General features: G+C 41.8%; 1 protein-coding gene across 5 annotated transcripts in view; it reads right to left on the bottom strand.

Moving 5' to 3' along the window:
* arfgef1 (ADP-ribosylation factor guanine nucleotide-exchange factor 1 (brefeldin A-inhibited)) overlaps window positions 1-19,841 on the bottom strand; it is a 312,411-nt gene that overhangs the window by 98,568 nt on the left and 194,002 nt on the right. For all 5 annotated transcript variants that reach the window (XM_041189760.1, XM_041189763.1, XM_041189762.1 and 2 more), the window contains 6 exons: window positions 17,498-17,648; window positions 16,291-16,390; window positions 12,114-12,154; window positions 11,851-12,020; window positions 9,086-9,237; window positions 8,434-8,606 (listed from right to left, as the gene is read on the bottom strand). In XM_041189760.1, the coding sequence (XP_041045694.1) occupies window positions 8,434-8,606; window positions 9,086-9,237; window positions 11,851-12,020; window positions 12,114-12,154; window positions 16,291-16,390; window positions 17,498-17,648 (787 nt within the window). The remainder of the gene's footprint in view (window positions 1-8,433; window positions 8,607-9,085; window positions 9,238-11,850; window positions 12,021-12,113; window positions 12,155-16,290; window positions 16,391-17,497; window positions 17,649-19,841) is intronic.

Below are 19,841 nucleotides of genomic sequence, written 5' to 3'. Positions count from 1 at the left end.
GGCCCCAGGTTCAATGACACGTCCCTTGAATGCTTTTTGGGCACAGTGGAGGCACGCCGTGATGTCCTCTATTCCCATTCTGGCCACAGGATGGGCAGCAACATCACTGATCTGGCTTGGGAGGTGGTGGCATACGTGATCAGCACCAACACCCTGTAAAAAAGGGATAGCCACCCAGTGCCGCAATAGGATGAATGATCTCCTTCGATTTGCCAGTCACTTTTCTTATCACTCTCTCCTCACACACTCATCTACAGGGTTCTCACTCACTGCCAGTTCATGGGACATCACCATTCACTTTCTCACATACACACCTTCATTGTCCTCATCTCGTCAATGGGACCACTCACCACACATACATGCCAGGCACACTTATCATCTGGCCTGGCAGGCATTCTGTTTACACTCTCTCCATCTGTATTCATGCAGGACAAGCTGGCACACAAGAGGGAGAGGTCGCAAGCCAGGACGGAAAATGCCCAAGATCAACGTCCTCACGGACTTTGAAAACAGAGCCATCCAGCTGGCTGGCGAGGATCTCGACCGTTCCGGTGCTGATGGGGAGGTTGGCGGTGCTGTACCAAGTGAGGCTTTCGTAGGCACATCTGCCAAACAGCCCAGAGTCCACAACCTAGGGCCTACAATCAAGCCCTGAAGAAACCTCTGAAGAGGAATCTGAAGACACCCTCCCTGAAGTCCTGTCACAGCACTCTCCCTCCAGCAGCATAGAGACACTCACTTTGGTGGGACCTAGCTTGAGAGTTTCCTCAGGATCACAACCTGGTGAGCACATCGCACATTCTGATCCACAGCAGGCGGCGGCAGGGACTTCCCAGGTCCCCGGCACTCAGAGGACTGCTGGAGGCCAGAAATTTGCTGAGTTTGAGTCAGAAGACAAGCCTCTGGACTCGGTCATGTCACAGATGCTGGAACTGCAAAGGCAAGCTTGGGAACATCAGGACGGGTGTCCGCTGCACTCCTCAGATTGCAAGGCACAATGGAGGAGTCTGTCCACATTCAAGCTGAGGTGATAGCGCTGGTATGCCAATGCACCGAGGTCAACACTGGTAGGATGGTGGCCGCCATGGAGACCCTGGTCCAGAACGTCACTCCTGTACTGCTGCGTGGGCTCACCTCCATCGCTGACGCCATAGTTGGCCTCTGGAAGTCTGTACACGTGAGGGTGCAGGACAGCTTGATCTCATTCCTTCTCCTTCTCCTCCTCAAGGAGTCAGCCAGCGGCCCTTGGGCACCCATAGTGAGGATCAGCAGGTACACACCCTGGGGCCATCCACTCAGGTGATTCCGGGAGTGTCCAGCCCAACCGAATCCCCTCTGTGACCTCAGCAGATCCACAGCTCGAGGAAGGTACCACTGCCATGCAGCAGGGCCCAAAAGTGGGCCAGGGCCCTTCAGGTCTTGGCCTTCCAAAGGATGCCCATCCAGGTTATCACAGACAGGGTGTAGCAGTCAATGGGCTGCCTCCACCTCTGCTGTGAGCGACTGGGGAGCGCAAAGATGTAGCGTAAGGGCTAGGAAGGTTATGATGATGTAACTCTTTTGAGTTAAAACAATTAAACTAAATTAACAAAATTGGGATAAATCAGGCACAGCCCCTAATTCAGGTCAGCTGTAAAACCAAGAACAAAGTTTAAAGGAAACTTACAACTTTAAACCAAAATGTGATTAAAGGGGTCAACAAAACACCCCGTCCCCGCGGTGCCCACCTAGCACGGAAGGCCTCGAGAGTGCCGGCAAACAGCACGTGCTCCCTCTCCAAGGACACCCGGCCGCGAACGTAGCCGTGGAAGAGGGACAAACAATCGGGCGGGACTCCCCCGTCAATCGCCCGCTGCCTGGACCTGTTAATGGCCAACTTGGCCAGGCCCATGAGCAGGTTCACAAGGAGGTCGTCCTCCTTCCCAACCCCCTTCCACACCGGGTGTCCATAGATCAGGAGCGTGGGGTTGAAGTGCAAACAAAACATTAATAAAAGGTTTTTCAAATAACTAAAAAGGGAGTGCAGCCTACCACACCCTATATAAGCATGGTCCACGGACTCCACGTTGTACAGCCTGGGCATGGGTGTTAATCGCTCATACATAATGTTCACCAACGTCAGGAATTTCTCCCTGCTTATGGCTCCTTGTTCTGATGAGCAGTGTTTGTGTCATTCAGATGTGAAACCTTTCTGCACAAGATAAAGGCAGATGTCTCAGTCCAGGGCCTCTTCCCTGTGCTTTGCGCAGCCTTCAGACCAAAGTGATGGTCCGGACTCACATTCCCTGGACACACTGCTGATGCCTGCACCTCGACAGCAATTGCTGCCAGAATGCCGCGGGCAGGCATCACAGGGTACCATCATTCTCTGAGTGCTCTCAGCATCTTTAAATCTTTTTAGCATCCATGACCGGTGCTGCTGCGCTCCTGAAGGGGTCAGGTGCTGAAGGCGGACAAAGGATCAGATGCTTTTAAAGTTTCATGGCGATATGGCCCTGATCACAGAGCGCAAGCGAGCTGCCCTCATCCAGACAGGAGTCAGGCATTGTCAGAGGCTACGTGAAGATCTATGGAGCGTCCTCACTAAATGTCATCATCAACCCCCTGCAATCGAGTGACTATTAGGGCCTCCGCTGCGTCTCCATGACAGGATCATTATCACAGAAAGTACATGTGCTGCCGTAAACCAGACTAGAGCCAAACGTTCATAGATGCAATGTGAGGATCTATGTTGTCTCCTCATTGCATGTCATCATCATTCTCCACAAGTCTAGCATCTATGAGGGCCTCATTGCTGCCTTCGAGGACCTCCTCACCCTCATCTAAATCCTCCTCATTAGAGGAGGTCGCCAGCTCCACCATTTCCTCTTCAGCCAGCTCGGCTCTCCATTGTAGTGCCAGATTGTAAATGGCACAGCAGGCAACGACAATGTGTGACACTCACTGTGGATCATATTGCAGGGCTCCACCAGGCCAGTCCAGGCACCGGAACCTCATTTTCAGCATCCCATGGTTAGTTCCACCAAGTTGCAGCATGAGCCTCATTATACCTTCACTCTGCTGCAGTCTGAGCCCGCCACACGGGTGTCATTAGCCACGTCCTCTGCGGGTAGCCCTTGTCCCTCAGGAGCCATCCCTGCAGCCTCTGTGGACCCTGGAAGAAGTCAGGGGTCTGTGACCGAATGACAATGCAGGAGTCGTGTACACTCCCTGGTAACCATGTGCAGACCTGCAGGATGCTTTTGTGGTGGTTGCACATCAGCTGTACAGTCAGCGAATGGAAGCCCTTGCGGTTGACATAGTTGACCATATGTTGCAACGGAGATCTGAGCGTCACGTGAGTGCAGTTGATGGCATCCTGCACCTGTGGGAAACCCAAGATCTGGCAAATCCAGTCACTCTTGCATCTTGGCTCTACTGGTCCCGGGTGAAATGAACAAAGTTGTGTGCCCTTGCAAAGATGGCATCTGTGACCTCATGGATGCATCTGTGGGTGGAGGCTTGTGATATCCCACAGAGGTCACTTATGGAGCCCTGGAAGGGTCTACTGGCGTAGAAATTGAACGCCGCTGTCACTTTCACTGCCACTGGCAGTGGATGCCCTCCATGTCCATGTGGAGCCAAACCATGCAGTAGCTACCAGATGTAATCGACCAGTTGCCTGGACATGTGTAGTCTTCGGCGACACTGGTTCTTGGTCATCTGCAGGAAAGGCGGCGTCTATAGAACTGGGTCTAGCTCAGCGCTGAGCAGCGATGGCTCGTCGGCGGCGTGTGCTGGTGCCCCAGCTGCCTCTTCTTCCAGAGGCTGCTGTTCCTCCCTCTGCGCAGCCAGGCACCTCAGTCACTCTCTTCTCCATTGTCCTCGCTCTCTGTACGCCACAAGGCAAAAAGCTAGTTTACCAGGCTTCATGATCCTGATGTACTCCTCTTGCAGGATGAAAGAGAGAGAAGTGTGTGTTAGCATGGGTGTATTGAGACCATCTCTTGGTCAAGTCTGAAGGCCCCTTAATGAGTCCCAGGGAGCGTGGCCATGACTTGGGTGGCCAGAGATTAGTGAGCTGCATGGCTGCCTGAAACCTCACCTTCTTCTGCCCCACTCCACCTGATCGGTCGGCTGCAGCTTTGCCCATTGGACTGCATGCTGTGCTCTCAGCTCAGGCAAGGGTATTCTCCTAATCTACAAAGATGCACTGTTAGCTTGAATCATGGGGGAGGCTGGTCCAAGCTGGGATGATGACATTGCAAGGGGCTGTGAGCACTTCCACCAGTGACTGCTCCGCAGCCAGCTTTAGCAAGGAGATTGTACAACCATTAGTTCAACTGTTCTGCAGTCCACTAAAACACTCATTAGTTTGTAGTCTGTGCCTGAGGGGTAAAAAGCTCTGGAGCACTTGGTGCTTCTGTGTTGCTTGAGTGGGCAGCTAAGCTAGAGGCCCGACTTCAATAATATCAATGGTTCTACGTCTGAACTGTCTCAGCTGCAGAGGAATGGTCACTTTATACAAGGTGTCCCAAATGTCACTTCCCTTGCCCATCACCCCGCTTGTGCGCTATCTTCAAGCACAGGGCAGCCTTTACCCACCTCCCACCCCTCCACCGTCACCTCAAACACAGGGCAGCTTTTGGCCCCCAGCCCCAAAGTGCCTCAACTCTGAAATCCAACAGGCGTCCCTCGCTCCACAACGTTACTCTCCTCCAAGTTCCCCTCAAAATGCAGCCTGCCAATTGTGTGCGGGCAGACGATCCAGCGGCTGGGAGGAGGGGGGAGCAGCGTGATGAGTCCAGCGGGCTAACCTTATAATGATATGATGCTGATGTATTACAATGAGGTTCCCAACATCCGATGGCAGGAAACGCAGCCCACCATCGATGGGCTGAGCTGACGATTGCAAGCTGGTTTCATGACGTTGTGAAACCGATTTTTGGCCTTCAGGCCAATATCCGCTCACGCCATCAATCACGGCCGACACCAGTCGGCACAGACCATTCTACCCATAGGTCTACAGAGGCCCCGACAGACAGTGACCTCCCTGGAGGCATGAAAAGCTTCATTCCTATCTTATTCAAACGGAAGAACCAACCTTTCAGGAGTTAATTGCTAGAACATTAAAAATGAATCATTTTGGCTATCACAATCACTAAGAGGAGCTGTGCCAGACACAAACTGATGAATTTTCTTTTAGAATATACAATCAACTTGGAGAGAGATCTTGTGATACAACCTTTTGTGTGGATATCTGAATTTGGGATTTGGCAGAGGTATTCTAACTGGAATGAGCGGCTGTCTCTCACCCTTTACAATATTTTACTTAAACTTCCAAACCTGTTCTGCTGAGTTAAAAGTGTGTCTACATCTCTACAACAGACAGAGACTCTCAACTGAAAGCCACTGGATTTCTACAACAGCGTTTCCAGGAGGAAAGGGACACACCAGCCACGACTGAAAAGTAATCGCCTCAGCTGAGAACCAACAGCTCCAGAAACAATCAATCAACACTTATTGAATTTTTAAAAATCTATACTTTAACTTGGCCAAGGTTAACATCTGATATTCTGTAAAGTTGTATTTCTTTCTGCATGTTTGGGGGTTGAGTGTGTGCGCGCATTAGGGGAACTAGGACATAATTGTACACTTTTAATATTTTTTACTTGTGTGAATTTTTAGCACAATAAAACTAACCCCTTACCACTGGTATAACTCAATACCTGTCTGGCTTAATCCTTAAAAACTGCACACTGTCAAGTGCATACTGAACTGGCAATAAAGTATCCTTTTAAAATTCAAAACCTCTGCTACAACTAAACAAGGGGTGATAGAAGAGAGGAGTCTTTGCACCCCATCTCACCTGTTCGTAACAGGTCACTGACCTAAATCGTTACCTGTTTCTCTCTCTACAGATGTTTCCAGGCCTGCTGAGCATTTCCAACAGTTTTGTTTTATTTCAGACTTCTAGCATTGTAGCATTTTGTTTTTGTATAAGGAATTACACTAATTCTACGAGTGATTTTGCTTGAGGTGTAATAATTCAATTTGAGTATAAATTCTTCTTACTCTTCAAAATGTATCCACCGCTTCAAAAACCAAACCATAACCTTTTAATTGCTAGCTCATTTGTATAATAGAAAATACAATATTGGCTATTGTACTCCATTCAGGGAAAGCCATTAATTATCATCCTTCAATTCTATCCCTCAAATATATCATGCAATTGACCTCTACTATGCACTAGGTTTAGTTCATAAGTGAAGAAACTGTTATGCAAAACAATTTACAGGCCCAGTTTTCTTTGTATTGACAAACGTGATGCCAATTTACATCCATCAAATAATTATGCACATTTGAAAATACAAAATTTCTTGCAAGACAATACCAAAGCATAGTACTTCTTAATATATTCTTTGTTTCCATACTCACCGTGTTTTAGCCATCTTACTTTTGCATTATAAATACTGTTCCATTTCTCTTTTGCCTCTCACCATTTTAGCTACTAAAGCAGGCAGATAGAACCATTCATTTAAAAACTGCTTTCATTAGTTGGGATGTTTAAATGTACTCCACTTATCCCAGTTTGAAATTCAAAGTAAAGAGGGGGTAGAATATCAAGATTATTTCAGTAATTACCTCTTCTGAAGGCAGTTAACAAACAGAGGCCCATGGAATACTATGAACATTCAATCTCAGATAACAAATTTCGCACCACAAATATCTGGTCTAAGCTAAACGTTACTTTGGCAATATACTTGAGCTTTGGGATATTTTATATTTTGAAGCAACAATTGAGTTGAGAGTCTTAGAATCCAGTGAAATCTGTTGTGGTTATTTAAAAAAAAACTTTTGTTTTAACTTTACTTCTCAATAAACTTGATTTTTAGTTATAGCCTATGATACACAGCTGAAGCCTGTGCTAATTATTCATCAGTTGGAGAAGAGAACAAAGTGATAGTCTATAGTGTTTCTAGCTGGTGGTTCTTTGGTAAGAGCGGTTCATTTTCATCATGTAACCTTCTGTCCCAGTTTACTTTGCGAATACGATAAAATTTTAAATCCTATTTAATAACTGTCTGTTACTATACCAAGAAAAGTTTTTTTGTTTTAAGCCGAGTTTCCAAAAGCTTCATCAACACCTTAACAAATTTATTTAAACTACATGCAAAGAATTTCAAAACAAGAATTTTATAACATTTTAATTAAGAACCAATCAATTTCCTGTTGTATTAAGTTAAACCTGAATGTAGATCTCAGGCAAAACATGGGGTTAGAACACAGGGCATATTATATATATGTAGAACACAGACGTGTGCAAGGGGCTGAGATCCCATTTTCAAGTATATGTTCCATCCTTACATAATATTTTGGCAAAAATCTATGACAATTTGGGTAGCATTGATGATTGCAGCATTGAGGTTTTGTGGTTAAAATCAGGAATGATAGCAACACCACTTGTGGAAGGGTGCAGTTACAACGTGACAAGTTATAAATGTGGACACAAGAGTTTGTAAGGTAGGGAGTCAACACAGGAAATACATACCAATGTAAGTATTCTACTGTGCTATATAGATATATAATGCAAGCATTTTCATCCTAACTGGATTCTCTGTTTAAAAAGCAGGCAAATATATAATGACAATTAGAGGTTCTCACAGATCAAGATGCCAAGTGAAAAGATGACATGAAAAAAACAACAAATTTAAATTTGAAGAGTTAGACCATCTGAATTGGACCACTGCTGATGTGAAGACTATCTCATTAATATTTATCGTTGTTGAATGTTCTATTGATACGAATTGTTTACTAAAAATCAAAACCTATATCATGTTATACAAATATGGAAAAATGGAAGAACTGTTTAAATGTATAAAATGAATTTATTTCTACTGAGGGCATATTTTCATTATAACATGAATATCTGCATCATCTGTCTGCAGTGCTATGCCTGAGATAGAAAGCTTAAGTTGCAAAGATGTGACAGACAGCAGCAGCGTGCAGTACACTACCTGTAACTTAGGGATAAGTGCCAAATTTGAGAATTAGAATCTGAACTGGTTAAATTGGGACACTGGGATGGGTTTCAGCATCTAGATCCCTCAGACAAAGGTGACATCATTCACACATTGCCTGGTCCAATGTAAACTTTCCATGACGCCAAGCTTTCTATTGTTGGGCAAGGAAAATGATTTAATGGCTAGACAGGGTACTAAACTATGAAAAGCAAGTAACAAAAAATCCCTTATCCCAGATAGTCCATTTTTTGGGGGACAGTTCAAAAAACAGAAAAAGGTAATGCTCTTGTCCATTTTAAATTTTAACTTGGGATTGAGAAGATCTGTATTTTCTACAAACAGAATTTATTAAAAATTTACATTCACATGAATCAATATTTTATACATTTCTAAAATTTCAAGAACTTGATTACACTGAAAATATACTCACTGACAATGTGTCCTGTGGTCTGAAATGCGAGTTCTACTATACTTTCATCTTGATCAGAGGCTGCCAGGTGAAAGACAGAGAAGATATTCTTCCACCCAGAACGAATATTACCAGCCTGCGAGTTAACCATCTGGGCAATGCAGCGAACCACCATGTCTCGGATTGTTGGCGATCTTCAGGTAAAAAAAAGTATGTTTTATAGAAATGCAACTGAAAGCACAACATGTGTAACTTATAAAGTTATAGGCATGTGGCTAATATGCATTCTTTGTAAACATAAATAACAGGCGTTAAGAGAGGGGAAGATTGTATTGTATAAATTTCTTAGCTACATGCTATTCAAGATAACTCAGGCATCTACCCTAATTTCATGACACTTGACTTCCAAACAAAATCTAAGAGACAAATAGTGCTCTCTTCGCCAATTTTTCTTACTTCTTGTTAAACTATTTTAAAAATATACTAATTGCACAGTTACTATCAAACCAAAAACATAACACTTTGATACAATGTGTGTCCAGTACTTTTCAAACTTATGATTTTTATTATTGCTCATGAGCTACAATAGTTTCTATAGAACTTTGATGATGTGAAAGTTGACTACAGAAAGAAAACTTAAAAAAAAAATCTTGTTACCGTGATATAAGTTTACCTGTTCTTTTTCATTATGTGTTCAAAAGGTCTCAAGAAATCCTTCTGAAACCTGAAGTTAGCAAGTTCTCCTTTCTCTAAGAACTTCATTGATAACTGCCTTAGAGAGTCTACGGCAAAAATGGCAACATCTTCATTGGGATTACAGCCAACCTGATAATAAATGGGAATAATAAAATTCATAACATCAATACTATGAAAAACACTATTTCAATAAAACTCTATTGATATGTGGTTTGATTTTAATCACAAAATGTTACAATTCTACATGAAATCAAATATGTTCAATGTAAGAAGTTTGCAATTCAATAACATATACTGGATATTACAATTAAATTAGAAAATCTGTGATACTGCAAAAAGGACTTAATTACAGGTTAAATTATAAGGGTAATGGACCAGGGTTGAGGGAGAACTGTTATACTAGAGGGTAGAATAGGTTATTGAGAAAAGCTAGAGCAGTATGGAAGTGGGGAGGAGGAAGTAGAATGGGTTTAAAGTCAGGAGAAGACGAAGGAGAATTTGAAACCAGGACAAGTAGGATGGCTGGTAGAATACAGTAGGAGGTTGAGGACATTGGGGAAGGTTAGGCAGAAGTTCAACACAGAAGAAAGAACAGGTTTAAAGACATGGGAAAGGGAAAAGAGAGGTGGGAGGGGGAGGAGGGTCAATGAAAACGGAAGACCAGAAGACTATATTAAGTTGAAGTAAGGCAGGAAGGAAACCCACAGTTGGCCAGAGATTAGCAGGAAGCCGGTTTTGCAAGATACCTGTCCAGGAGACGGTGACTAATTAAAAGACACCAGACAGTCAGGGGCAGATGCATCGGGGAGAGTGTTATAACAGAAAGAGTAACAGTGTGAGGTAGAATCAGGAGTATTGTGGGATGGGCAACATTGCAGGATCTGGTGTTGAGGTGCAGCAACACAAATCAGGGGGCACAGTGGGACACATGGGCATGTGCAATGCAGAAAATGTAGGGCTAGGAGATCTAAAAGTAGATTGGACTGCAAGGTGGGGCACGTCAACTGGTGTCATTACTCATAATGACATTGCTTTCAAACGCATAAAACAGTCTCTATTTTTATATAAAGAAAGTATTTTTAAAATTTTGCTACATTTGATTATCTATGCTAATGGAAGCTATAGATATGGAGGGAACAGACACTGGAGGGCTCAGTATATTTTACATTAAAAGCAGAGATGGAGAGCCCAAGGGGAGAGAGAGCAAAACAGTTGAAAGTTGAAAAAAAAAGCTGAAGCATGCAATATCTAAAAATTGGTTCAATTGTGAGGTTTTTAAGATTATTATGTTTCAGGACTGTTCTTTTGGTTTATATGATTATTATAATTTGGGACTATAACTTAAAATTTAGGGTAAATGAAGAGGGTAATGTGACCTGTTCTGGAGTTTGCCTGACAGTAAGCCTGGGTGACTTGATTGCTAAGAGATAAAAGGAGGGCTCAGACTGGTTTATCGAGAAGGTGCAAGATATTTATGCTTGGTGACAATGACCACAGTCTCTGAGTTTACAACGAGTAGACTTTTAACCCCCAAGTCCCAGAAATGTGTTACAGGTATAGATTTGTAAACAGTGGTGTTGCAAACTATCCATTTACTTCTAAGGTGAAAGGAGTTGGGATCAAAGATTAACTAATGCAATTCTCATGTGTTTTCCATTGCCATGGGGAAGAGGGTAGAGGAAGCCATTTTTGAAATTAGGTTACATGCACCCCTATACACTGGTGAATGTCACAGACTGACGGTGGTTTGCAGCTTGTCTTGCGTGCTCTGCAGCTATCTTAGAAGTAGAGACAGTGAGAAATAGAAGTAGCCAGGCCTGCACCTCAAGCAGAGAAAATGCTGACTATTGTTCACCACGCAGAACACAGGTGGGTGCTTGGGTTCAGACTGAAGACGAGTTCTTGAGGATTTAATGCAGACTAGAAGATTTGCCTAACTTGGAGCTAGAGGAAGTCTTCAACAGCATAACCCTCACAATGAAAGGCAGTTCTGGGATTGGAAGTTACCTGGGTGGGTAAGTAGAAAGGAAGAAAGCCATCAGGGAGCTGTGAATAATTTTAGACTGGTTCCTTAAGTGGGGTTTGGGGGTTCAGTGTTTTGGGGGCTCAGTGTTAATGGGGTTTGGGGGTTCAGTTTTTTTGGGGTGCAGTGTCCACTCAAGGGGCAATATAACCTAGAGGGAGATTTTCAGTTCTGCTAAAAGTTAAACGGGAAAATGCAAGTTGCCTACAAAAAGAAAATTGTGTTTAAATGTACATAATGAGTGGTCAGAGACAAAAGAGAGAATGCTCAGGTGACAAAAAGTCAGAGGCTTAGAAACAAATAAAAAATGAATACACTTAAGTGAATTTTAAAATATACAGGCGTTAATAACTTAAGTATTTTGACCATATAATCTCAATGTAAAACATCACCTACTACATGAGCCAGTAGGCATGGCTAATCTGTGACAGGCAAGGTAGGACACCTTTAATATTAAACCTCCTGTCACAACACCACCTATAAATGTAACAAGTCCCAAGTTTCCACCTGAAAGTGCCTATGTACAAAAATCAGTATATTAGATAAACACAACCACACCTAATATATAATTTACAACACCTCAATGAGTGGGAGTTGTCCACATTACCAACTAGCAAATAAACCATAAAAAGTAAATAATTATGCAAACATCTTAAAATACTTTTCTAAGCATACTTAAAATGAAGTCATGATGCATCAGATTATTTTCAGAAAATTACCTTATTAAAATGGTCTCCAATGACCTCCCATATTCTGGACCATTGTAGCCTGATTCGCCCCATGTTGTAATAGGATATCTCAACTATCTTCTGAAGGCTGAACATTCGTGGATGTGTTGGTGAGGCTAACTCATCCATGGAGACAGCACAAAGCCAGCGCACAAAATCAACTGCAAATGAAAAATAAATATAATTTGTTATCCAATGTGCCAGTAGAACAAGCTGACATGTTAATATTAAAAATGTTGAATATTAAGGCATACCAATAGCATTTCCATCCAGTCTTGTAGATCCTGTGAAAATTCTGGAATGCGAAAAAAAGGTAGGTTTTTCTATTTTGAACATTATACATGGAATCACGCACACATGGCTCTCAATCATTTGCATCTTCGGCCACCAAATAGTGGGAAGGAGATACAGCAGGCAAATTTGCAGAAAACATGCAAGAACTTTACTGAGAGACTCTATTAACCTAATAAAATAACAGTGCAGGGAAATTCATAGAAAATAACTTTTCTGGTTAAATTTTTTTTATTCATTCATGCGATGTGGGTGTCACTGGCTAGGCCAGCATTTATCGTCCATCCCTAAGCGCTCTTGGGGATGGGTTTTTTACAACAAATGACAATGGTTTCACGGTCATCAGATTTTTAATTCAAGATTTTTATTGAATTCAAATTTTACCATCTGCCGTGGTGGGATTCGAACCCGGGTTTGGGTCCCCCCAGAGCATTACTCTGGGTCTCTGAAATACTAGTCGAGTGACAATACCACGATGCCACCACCAGCTCTGCAATGAAGAAAGCAGTGCTGTATCTCTAACTGGGGAACAAAGTGGGACAAGTGGAGCATGTTTCAGTGGGCATCATTAAATAAGCAGAGATAACAATATTAGATTTAGAATAATAATGAAAAATAACAATGAAAAATCAAATGTGAAGACACTATTGGAGGGGGAATAATTTCAGTGAGTTGGAAAGGATCTGGACAGAAAACAATGATTGGCAAGTAATACAGTAAATGGGAGGCGTTCACAGAGGAGATAGCTTGAGGACAGACTAGACACATTCCCATGAGTGGGAAAAGAAAGGGCATCCAAAGTTGGAGCTCCCTGGCTAACTGGAGATATAAGGAATTAAATTACACAGAAAAGGGAGACTCATGATAAATCTTGGGTTCGTAATTCAGTAGAGAACCAACGTGAGCATAAAATGTACAGGCTAGAAGGATAAAAGATACAAGAGGGACAAAGAAAGTGTATGAGAATAGATTAGGGGGTAACGTAAAGGGAATAAAAAAATCTTTTACAAACAAATAGTAAAAACAAAGTCAAAGAAAAGGTGGGATAGATTTGGGACCAAAAATGACAGATTCTTGCAGAGGTAGCGAGCTTGACTTAAGCAGTAACTGAGCAATTTGCATCTTAATTTGCAATTGATTTGCATCTGTCTTCACTGAATAAGCAGATTCTGCCAATGTTGCATTAAAGGAGGAGGCAATAGAGAAATTGGAAAGGATGAAAGTAAACTAAGAGCAGATACTAAAAAGGTTGGTAGTGCTCAAAATAGAAAAGTCGCTGGCTTTGAATGGGATGCAACATGTATTGTAGGTGGCTGCTGAGGGAATTAAGAGTGGAAATTATGAGGGTATGGCCTCAACTTTCTGATCTTTAGATATGGCAGTGGTGACAGAAGACTGAAAATGTTACTCCACTTTTCAAAAAATAGGGGAGGGGGATAAATACAGCAGCTACAAGGCCAATCATTTGAATGTTGCTTTTGAGGAAATCATTAGAGACATTTATATAGAATTAATTGACAATTGGAAAAATAACAGCTAATAAGTGAAAACTATATTTTGTTAAAGGCAAATCATATTTAATTAACTTGACTGAGCTCTTTTGATGGAGGGTTGATAAAGGTAGTGCAGTTGACATACATATGGACTTTCAAAAGGCATTTGACAAGTATTGGACTTGTTAGCAAAATTGGAGCTAATGGGATTAAGGAGGCTGTAGCTGCATGAGTACAAAATTGGCTTAAGGGCAGAAAGTCGTGGTCAACAGTTGTTTTTCAAACAAGTCGGTCTGGGCAAGGGGTACTAGGAGGATAAGTTGGCGTTGGGACCAATGCACTTTTTGATATGTAACTTATGTATTGGATTTGGATCTATATGGGCAGGATTCGAGAGTTTGGAGATGACACGAAACTCAGAAATATTAATAAACAGTGAGGAGGATTGCTGAAAAAAGAGAAAAATTAGAGAAACAGGTGAAACTGCCTGCTTCACGTTGCTATGTAGTAGCAACACGAGTGGTATTCACCATTAACAGGATGTTGCCATCAAGCCAGAAAGACGTTCTATCACATATGTAGTATCTGAATTGCAGTGCTAGTGTGATGCTAGGAATGTGGGTCATATGTCCCAAAGACTGGCGGATCGTATCAAACAGCATATCCCTTCCGCTGTTCGCAACAGGCAAGGCACAGACCGTACCCAACCAACTTGTGCTTGCAAAGCTCAAAATACAGTGTCCAACATTCGATATGATCCTGCAATTGGACAGCATTTGCTGAATAATTCTCAGTGTGCTAAGAGTTACTTTGACAACCAATTTACGATCATCAGTTGGGTTCACAGTGTGGCCATGTGTGTACTGAAAGATACATCTATTAATACACAGGGCCCTGTTCTTTGTAGATAGAAAGAACATGTACAAACATTGAGCCTTTTCAGCTAAACAAAATAAGTGACAGCCATTTGCTGCTTTATTCCTCAGAGCAATGCTTTGACCAGAGTCAAGCTGCTTGGTTTAAATTTCAAACAATGCTTGGCAGATAACTGTCAGGCAGCATCAACTAGTGCATTCTGCATGGCAATGTCTCTACCAATTAGAGTCCACTTGCCAGCCAATCAGCGCTCTTTTCTCACGTGATATAAATTGTTGTTGCATTTGTCATTCTTGAGAATTGTCCTGATGAGTTTAAGATGAAAGGCTTTGACAAAAAAAAGTCTCTTTTTTCAGCAATACTCAAGTTTTGTTCTACTAAACGACTAATTGAGGAGGTTAGCAACAGACTTCAGAAGAACATTGACTGGTAAAACGGACAGACACATGGCAAATGAAATTTAACATCAAAAAGCATGAAGTGATTAATTTTGATAGAAAGAATGAGGAGAGGCCATAAAAACAATATTGTACAATTTTATATGGAGTTCACAAACAGAGGTACCTGGGGACGTCTGTACACAAGTCTTTGGCCTTCGATAGGGAAAAGAGCGGGTTTAATAGAACGATGCCAGGTATGAATGTGGAGAGACGAGAGAAGCGAGGGCTGTTCCTCTTACAGCAGAGAAGGTTAAGAGGAGATTTGATACATGTGTGCAAAATTATGAGGGGTTTTGTCAGAGGAACCAAGGAGAAACTGTTTCAAGAGGTAGAAGGGTCGATAACCAGCAGACACAGATTTAGGGTAATTGGCAAAATAATCAGAAGTGACTTGAGAAAACAGTTTTTCCTCAGCAATCTGCACTGCAGGAAAGAGTAGTGAAATCAGATTCAATAATATCTTTCAAATGGGAATTGGATTATTACTTAAGTGGAAAAAAAATCAGGTATATGTGGGAAGAGTGGGAGAATGGAAGTAATCAGGTAGCTCTTTCAAAGAGACAGCACATCCAACAATGGGCAGAATGGTCTAATTCTGTGCTGTATCCTACGATTCTGTAACTAGCTGAAACCAGCATGCATAAAGGGCAGAGGTGAAAAAAATGACAGCTGTTTCCAAATGCACATAATTTTATTAACAGTATCATGTAGTTCTATTTCTGTCTTTCCAAGTGAGCAATGATTTACTTTCACTTAGTGCTCAAAACCCCTTAATCTACCTCTTGGTTCTGCTCACATTAAACAACATCTGGTAAGGTTCCAAGAAAATTTTAACTGTACCATTATTTAATTTTTGCCAACAGGTCTGGCAGATTTAAAATTTCTTTGTAGTAATTCAAAAGTTATGCAAAAGTAAAAATGTAAGTTTGCACAGATTTACATTCTTGCCATTGAATGCATCCAAACCAACATTGGCTTAAGTTTTGGAAATCCTTTCCTAAATCTTTCCGCTTACCTATATCACTTTCCTTCTTTAAGATGCTCCTTAAAATTTATTTCTTTAAGTTTTTGGTCATCTGCCCTAATATGAGGTTCAATGTTAAATTTTGTTTGACAATGCTCCTGTGAAGTGCCTTGGGACATTTTATTGCGTTGAAGATGTGACATAAATGCAAGTTATTATTTTTGCTAAAGTTGTTGTAATCTTACATTAAAGTGAAGTAGTTAGATCGAAAATCACATAGTAAATGAAAAAAGGTCAAAGTATAAGTTGCACATAGTGAACCAAATGAACCACAAAGACATGCAAATCTGAAAAAAATTGGTCTTACCTGTCAACTGCAACAACAACACTCTGAGAGCTTGTCTCACCAATGGATTCCTGGATACTGGCAATCTGCTTTCGGTCCACAGCCCCACCAACTAAAGTGCCTGGGTAGGCATAGAAAGAAGCACCCTTGCATTAGCTTTTTAAGTGATGAATTTGTAAAACAAAATTCAATTTGCACTTGCAAACAATTCTAGGGAGAAGTAGCATTACAAGGAATTACAAATACATAGTATAATTAAACAGATAATCCCGCTAAAACGAACAAGCAATAGCCACAGTGAAAATTGGTTTTGTCAGCCTCAATTTATGCCTCTCAGAACAAATCAATTGAGAATAAAACTAGCCCAGATTCAAATGTTTTAATGTCAACAGTATATAGTTAAATGTATAAAAAATTATGTTCTCTGGTGTAGATTCTGTAATTATAAAAACTATTTAATAAATTCCCCAATGCAAGTTTTAAAGTGTCAGTTTGGCTCAGTTGGGTAGGACTCCTGTCTAATTTTCTAATGTCTTGAAGAATGAGAAAATGCTATACAAGCCCAAGTTATCTTTTTTCAGGACAACTTTATTGAACCATTCCTCCAATTTATTGCAGTTCCACTTCCAGTCTGATATTTTGGTTCCTCAGAAACCAAATGTAGCTGGAAACTTCTTTTAAGGTTCATTCTTCTTCAGCCTCTTAAGCACCCTAACCAAGTCTCAGATGACTGTCTTTTTCCTCTTGTTTATGGGGGAACTAGATGAAGACATGGATGATGAAGATGAAGAAAAGTATTAAGATAGCAAGAATAAGATTTTATTGCTTGGGGAGTAAACTCCAGAACAGGCTACAAATGAAAATAAAAGAGCACTGGGAATATCAGGTAATGAACATGTGACAGGCAACCACTGAAAATGCAGGATTGCACTAAAGGTCAAGTTTCAATTTGCTGAGCTTGATAGGGAAGGGACCTGCAGTAATCAATGTTCCCACCAAGCTGCATGGGTGCTCAGCTGTGCAGAAGCCTGCAAATATCGCTCCATGTTAAATACTCTGCATGCAGGCAAGCACAACAATTTAAAGGGACCATGCATTTAGAAAACTGGCTTTGCACAATAAGAAAATTTTAAAGGGAACACTGACAATAACAGCAAGCCCAAAGAAAGTGGGATGTGGTTGTGGTATAATTTATTCCAAGCAAATTCAAGTGAAAAAGCCAACTTACCCAGTCCCAGACTTAAAAACTCGTCGGCCGTCTGATCTCTAGATCCAGAAACCGATCCTTCTCTACCTCGAACTGTCCCAGAAATGTAACGTGCTTTTACTCCAGTACCTATTAACTGGGCCAGTTCCAACTGACTGATACATTTTAAGATCTATGAATATTTACAAGTAAAAGAGAAGACAAATTTACAAAATATTTCCAGTGGCTCACAAAATTAAAACTACAAAACAAAATGAATTAGGTAATTTAAATGTTTTGAAACAGATTTCTGAAGCACTTTACTGATTCGCTTCAAAGTCAGCTGAATTACACTATGTAATCTAGCACTGTTAATATGTATTTATTAAATGGAAGTAATTAATTCTGTACACATAAAAGAGAAATACTGTTTCCATTGAAAAATTGTGGTAAAATTGCCTTTGCTGAAATGAATATTCTACACCGGAACTTGTATGGCGAGAACTATAATTGTAAAATGTATAAACTGAACTAAAACCAAAAATAACAATGAAAATATGACGGATTACCAATTGTCAAACAAATATCTTAGAACAGTAAAAGTGAAGACTATGTCAGACATTAGATCAATCCTTATCTACCCAAATCTGTCTTCAATTACACAGAATTTAAAAGATAGTAATAAGGCCTATCTTTGAAAATCTATGTTGCTCCAGGACACAGTGCAAGTGTGTTGTGCCACATGACAGTAAAATATGGTTCACAACAGATTTCCCCAATAGCAAATTTTTATTCTCAACCTTGTTATATATGCAAGATAATAAACTTTCTGACATCAAGGGAGAGTTGGAGACAAATCCACCTTGCTCACCTCCAAGCAGTCAGACAGCTATCAGTTCTCTTAGGGGGAGGACGGAACGGTGCAGTAGTGCTGGGGAGGAGAGCTACCAGGCAAAGCCAGGGGCGGGGGAGGGGATGTGTGTGTGTGTGTGTGTGTGTGTGTGTGTGTGTGTGTGTGTGTGTGTGTGTGTGTGTGTGTGTGTGTGTGTGCAGAAGATGGGTGATGGGAGCAGATCTTGCTGCGTTTAACAACAATACCTCAATATAATGTTTTTCCTGCCCTACAGACATCCAAATTTATTAGATTGGCCAGCTACTGGGTAAGAAAACCAGTGGCAAGCAACCATAGCCATGATCTTCAGGGAAGGCCCTGGCAATCATGATCAAGGGACATGCTGTCAATTGTAACAGGGACTAGATAGAGAGAGGCCTCAATCAGCACAATGGACGTGTAGGTTTCCTTGAGGGACTAGGTTGGGAAGACAACTCCTGCCTCCATTTCACTATTGGATTTCCCAACTCCTCAGGAAATCTGGCTGGCAACGGTTATATTTAAATCAGGAACCTAATTCTAATTCCAAGGGAGCCTAATTTAAATATGTTAATGAAACATCTTACCTCTCCAATAAGGGACACTTGTGCAAATGGCAGAGACCCCCAAGACGATCAAATATTCCAACTTGAACACAGGCCAGCTGGTTTTCCCAAGCCTCAGGAAACCCAGCAGTTAAAGGGAGGCAAGAACCAGTGCATGGAACAGGCTAAGTGCTTTTCCAGCACTGCTTGTGGATGAAGAGGAGCAGGAGCGCTCTGCATCAACCGTTCCATGATCCAGTGCATTCCATGGCATGTGCTATCCTCCCAGCGCCCCACAGCCCATGTCTTCCACCTGGCTATATTCACCCCTCCCCTGATCTCTCAGGACACCCTCATTAGTTCCCAACACTTGTCCCCTGATCTCTCCAGGCTCCACATCAATGCCTGGCACTCTGATTTCTACAGGCATTGTATCAAAGAGCTCCCAGACCCCAATCTCCCTTGAATCCCATCGATGTCCCCCTTGACCTCTCCAGGAACCGCCAACCCCCATTCTTTTTTGGTTCCTCCCTCGTGTTGGTCTCCTGATCTCCAATCTTACCACATCACCTGTTAATGTCTCCCTGACTCCTGGATTCTCCATGCCTCAGGATCCCCATCTCTCCCTCCCGCCCTCTCCCGACTGGTGGCCTGATGCCTCTCAATCTGGCTGGCTACGGCAAGAAATCATACTTCAAAAATTATAATCAGGCCCTGTCATTTAATTCTGCAGGACCTGAGGGAAACCTAGACCTTTGGATTTCCTTACTACAAAGCTGAGTCTCTTCTCCAATAACATCGAGGTCCTTAAACAACTTCTAGTCGTAGATTGGCTGTTAAATATCTTTCAGTAGTGCAAATTTAAAATAGGATTTTGCACAATATATGATAAAATTTATGGTTATGTGCCGAATAGTTCCAAGAAAGGATGCAGGTTACTGACTGACAATAATCCAGTGCAACCGCCTAG

This window comes from Carcharodon carcharias, chromosome 6, assembly GCF_017639515.1.
Source record: "Carcharodon carcharias isolate sCarCar2 chromosome 6, sCarCar2.pri, whole genome shotgun sequence".
Classification (NCBI taxonomy): Eukaryota; Metazoa; Chordata; class Chondrichthyes; order Lamniformes; family Lamnidae; genus Carcharodon; species Carcharodon carcharias.
Note: the sequence above shows the minus strand (reverse complement) of the source record. Positions and strands in the feature narration are given on the sequence as shown.